The 5,006-nt window shown below is 45.0% G+C and overlaps 1 protein-coding gene across 1 annotated transcript in view; it reads left to right on the top strand.

Annotated features, from left to right (window-relative positions):
- The first annotated feature begins 548 nt into the window (after positions 1–548).
- Positions 549–5,006, top strand: part of DNAAF11 (dynein axonemal assembly factor 11) — a 73,486-nt gene continuing 69,028 nt past the window's right edge. Inside the window, exons 1-2 of the mRNA XM_007448006.1 lie at positions 549–581; positions 2,610–2,840. Of these exons, the coding sequence (XP_007448068.1) occupies positions 549–581; positions 2,610–2,840 (264 nt within the window). The remainder of the gene's footprint in view (positions 582–2,609; positions 2,841–5,006) is intronic.

Here is a 5,006-nt window from a genome sequence, read left to right as displayed (position 1 = left end):
GCATCTTAACAAAGGCCTTAGCCAACCAACCTGGAAATCGGAAGGAGCTCTGAACTTGGAACGGACCTCTGGTTTTCCCAAGTTGGGGTGAGAGGGTTGGGCCCTTTTAGCCCCACATCAGTCGATCACTGGATATGGACTTTCCTGGGAAGGGGCATGACCTTGGTTGAGATGTTTCTTCAGCTGGGGTGACTTCACGGTGGGCAGCCGAGGGCTGCCTTCCGGCAGAACTCCCAGCAGCAGGAAGTAATCCTTCAGGTCTGAAGCGCGGAACTGGGCACAGTAGCACCTACCATAGCCTGAGGTGCCCTTTCCTCATTTGTTTATCTGGCAAATATCTACTCACATTTCAAGATCCAGCCCGGACTTCTTCTCCGTGATGCTTCGCTTGGCCTTCTTGTCACTCAGTAGCATGGATCACTCCCTCCTTTGTACTCACTGTACTTTCTGTATTCTTCTGTCCTTGCCCCGTACACCCTGTCCGTGTTTGTAACAGCACAGTCTGCGTGAGTGCCTCTAACAGTGCCATGGGATCAAGGTTGTAGAGTATGGCCGCCAACGCTCATGAAAACCATGAGTCAGTAAGAAAAGGCAGGGCAAATGAGTAATCCTGTTGCTTAAAATGCCCATGGAAAACAATAAAAAAAAGAAGTTCAGATGCTACAGGATGAAATCTTCACCTATTTGTAACCCCTTCATTTATTGTTAAATCTCTGTTTCATATATGTATCCACTAGGTCTTTCAGGATGTTTACAAATTCCGCAGAATCTGCCCGAAACATATATTACTGATTTTATTCTAATCCAGCAAGAAAGAGAGGGTTGTTTACAAAACATGATATAAAACCTGAGGGATGAACACTAAATTGTTGGCTTTGGGAGTTTCTAGAACCTCGTTCAATACACTGAAATCTCTTTCATAGTAAACACAACATGACAACCTCTAGTATTCCAGAAAACCTCCTCTTGCCCTTTTCCCCCCTACCCTGCAAAGTCATTTTATTGAAACTCCGTCAAGTTATTGAGAACCCAGTCATATTAAGGAATTGAAAAGAAACCTAGGGTAGCTCATCAGTTTTGGTTAAAACTTTGGAATCCACAGCAGAATTATTTTAGGGAGATAAGTATGAATCTGTGGTTCTAATTGTTAGTACCCTTCATCAACCACCTCATTCACATATTGGTTATGACCTTGTATAAGTGAGACACTTCTCAGAGTCCATCTGAATCCTGTATTTTGCTGTTTGAATTTTTCCAAAATAAGGAAGTGAAAGTATATTTCATGTAGTAAGTACCTTGGCATGTTCTTCTATACCATGTGATAGGCACTGTAATACCATCTGTCTTGAAATAGTCTTATGATGACATATTAATGCTTCCAAAGCCTTTTTAAGTCTCTAGAGTGATGTATTGTAAATGCAGCGCTGTATTATTTAGAGTAGGACTTTCTAAAGGCTAACAGTGCTCCTTGGAGTTAAAGAATGTTTGGTCTAAATTGCATAGTACATAAAACAACAAAATGTTTTCCCATTTCAAAGTCTGAAACACTATAATCTCCATACACCATGTAGGTATTCTGACACATTTCTTCTTGGGGACCCTGGTTTTTGCACAGATGTTTGTCATCACAGGTGAGGCAGTATTGTGTAACAGCAGTTTCCTGAGTTACACAATATGTAACTATGAAAACAGTGTGCCACATAGCAGTTTGCTTAATATAGAAGAGTTCAGAAAAGGGCTGCTGGGAAATCCCAGACCTTCACAGTTCTACCTTCCTCTGTGATTCTCCTCTTGATTTTCATTTAATCTATCCTCATTGTGCATAACTGTTGCTGTTGGGCAGACGTCCCTGTTGTGCTGAGTGAATCTGAGCCCCTCCTCTCCCACGTGTGTGTGTGTGTGTGTGTGTGTAAATTTGTTATTTATGCCAACTCCCCCACCTTTTCCCACCCCTTTCCACTAATAGTGATTTTTATCATGTTAATTCTCATGATTAGGAGATATGGATCAACATAATTCCTTCCTAATATCTACATGCCTCTGAAAGGGAGGATTTGACAGTTGCACGCAACTGATCAAATTCATGCACATAATAGCATAATAAAAAGAATTTCTTAAATTTTAAGAAAGGTGTAGCCAGAGAACATAGGAAGGACGTTTGGCACCATTGAGAACTTAGTCAACAGTTGGAGGGACCAGCAAGTCTTCAGGGTTAGGTAAATCAGAAAAGTCTTCAAGTCTGTAGACCTGGAGGAACCTGTGATACCTTTTGTGTCCCTGAGAGCCAGGAGGCCCCTCGTGGCCTGTGCAGATGCTTCACAAGATGCCATCAGAATTCCCCTGCCCACATTCGACTTCACTGTACCTGTGAGGCTGACAGCTCTGTGGGGTTCAAGTTAGGCTGTGTCTTCAAGCTGCGTACCCAACTAAGCCTTCAGCTGGGGCAGCTGGGGATTGGGGGCAAGAATATGAGTGGAGGCCCATGTATCAAGTTATACATCAAACTGCTAAATAAAATGCATCTTCCTTCCTTGACAAGTACACCTTCGTAACAACCCAGAAGGCTACATTTAACATAAGTTTCTCAAACTCCTTGGGTTCTGTGCCAGTACGTGGTGGCTTGTGGAAAGCCAGCTCCTTCGTCCGTACCCGCCTCCTCTTCCCATCCCTGGCTCTATCCTGGTCCCTCATGCCCATGTGTAAGGGTAGGTACTGCAGCCTACACATCCAAGCCATCCACATCCGCAGAAAACAGCCGCTCCTTGGACACCCCTGGGTGTCGGGATGTGTGCCTGACGGTGCAGCCTGCCTTCAGGAATGAACCTGGAGAAGCATCCAGCGTAGGACTTGGAGGCAGGCTTGGGGCCCCTTCGGCAGAGACTTCCAGTGCTCTCCACCTGCGGCACGGTCTGGAGGAGAGGGCATGGGCTCGGGAAGGGCCCGTCCTCCTGGCCCATAGACCCCACCTCTAATGGCAGCGTGGCCTCCAAAGTCCAGTCCCTGCTCCATGGATTTGTGTCATGTAAGTCACACATACACTGTTAGTCATTGAGGGTCTGTCTTCATCGCAGTGCTGCATCACTTCCACATTTCATTAAGTTAGATGAAATAACATTGGTTGTGCCATCCCAACCCCTTAACCCGTGTTGCATCCTTGCTAAGAGAATTCTTGTAGATAAACTTCAGAGGCAGGTCATGTAATTGACTCTACACAGCAGCTTTGATGTATCCTCAACTTGGCTGTGCCCATTTATTCATTGTCAGTTGATTTAAGCTGTTAGAACCAACTTTGGTGGTGGGAGTTCTGGAGAGTAGTTTTAATTCGCTTCTCTTGCAAGTTTGGTTTTCAGAAACTTTATTGTTTTTCTTTTCCTTGAATAGAGCAGTCTGTTCAAGCCAGCTTGCCTAATAGGAGCAGCATCCAGAGACGACAGAGTGCAGCAGGCAGTAGGGATCCCAGCGATCCAGGGCTGGTGGGACTGCCCTATTAGCCTTCTAACACCTCTTTGGCCTGCCCCCTCCCCAGGACCTAGTTTGCAGCCATCTTTGCTGTTAGTGGAGCCACAAAAGCTTAGAGCGGCAGGAACATTCCCCGTGTATGGTATTTTAATCTCTTAACCTCTGCGTTTCCCTTGTCTTTCTCCCAAAGAACTGTCACCGCAAGCAGCCCCATCACCTACCACCGGAAGTAGCAGAGGGTTCAGCTAACTGCACACAAATGATGGAGTTCGTACATGTTTTCACATTGGTCAAAAAAGGCAAACTTCACTTTTAAGGATGTGGCACAGAAGTGGGGCAGCTGAAGGTGCTGTGAAGAACTTTGTCTCCGCTAGAGAAGCTTGCGCATTTAGGAAGCTTGAGAAATTTTGAGAGGCTCTTATTTGCTCGCTTTTGGGGCAGTGGAGCACATAGTGGTTCAGAGCACGTGGTCAGGTGCCGGATTCCTACACTTAAAACCTCGCTCTAGAACTTACTAGCGAGACCTTGGGCAAGTTATTTAAACTATCTGTGCCTCAATTCCTCATTTGAAAAAGATAAATAGTCGTTGTACATACTCACGTGTTAATACATGCATAGCATTTAGGACAGTGCTTGGCACCTTGTAAATGGCAGTAAATGAATCTTTATTATCTTGTAGGATGGACATGTGATATTTCCACATTCCACCTAAAATGTGAGGGTTCAGACGGATTAATAATTTTTAATAGCACTGGAAAATACAAGTTTTCTCCATTGTCATTACCTCCTTGATTTTAGTACATATTACAAAGAGGGTGCGTGTCCTGTTCTTCGCCCTCACTGTGGACCAGATGTTGTCTCCAGTACCTTGGTGCTACCATCATCTTATGGTCCTGGCCTGTGGCATCAGACCAGCCCACTGCTACTCATCCCTCTTGTCAGGGGGGTGGGGACTCTCGCAACCCCTCCTCCTGCGAGCAGCTTCTTTCATGCCTCCTGGAAACGGACCAAGTGCTTTATAAGATTGCAGTGCAAAATCTGGGGTGTTCCTCTCCTGTCTCTTCCACTCGAGTTAAATAAATACCAGTTGAATGAATGAATGAGTGAGTGAACCATTCCTTATTGAATGGCTGTGGCTGTTGAATGGAGATGATTTCGTATTTCTGCCCTCTGTCAGCCCGACCGAACCTCTCCGGAGCAGGTTTCTCTGTCTTGGATTACTTAGTGGGTCTCATCCAGTTCGACATGATACCACCTCAAGATTCCATGTTCTCAGGGTCATTACCTATCAACCTGGTCTCCATCCATACAGCGAAATGTGTGTAGATCCCAGTGTAAGAAAGACAAAATGTATCATCCCATCTTTCTTCTGAGTCACGCTGGAATCACAAAAACTCCCAGCAGGAGGAAGCACTCCTCTGATCTCTGTCCCGTTGAAAATGACTTGGGCCTGGAGAATTCACATCTAACTGCAAGGAAAAACCAATGCATTAATAACAATATTAATGGGGATGGAGATATAATATGTAACAAATTTTCTTTCAGTC

Source organism: Lipotes vexillifer, unplaced genomic scaffold, assembly GCF_000442215.2.
Source record: "Lipotes vexillifer unplaced genomic scaffold, Lipotes_vexillifer_v1.1 scaffold796, whole genome shotgun sequence".
Classification (NCBI taxonomy): Eukaryota; Metazoa; Chordata; class Mammalia; order Artiodactyla; family Lipotidae; genus Lipotes; species Lipotes vexillifer.
This window is presented reverse-complemented; position numbering and strand designations above follow the sequence as displayed.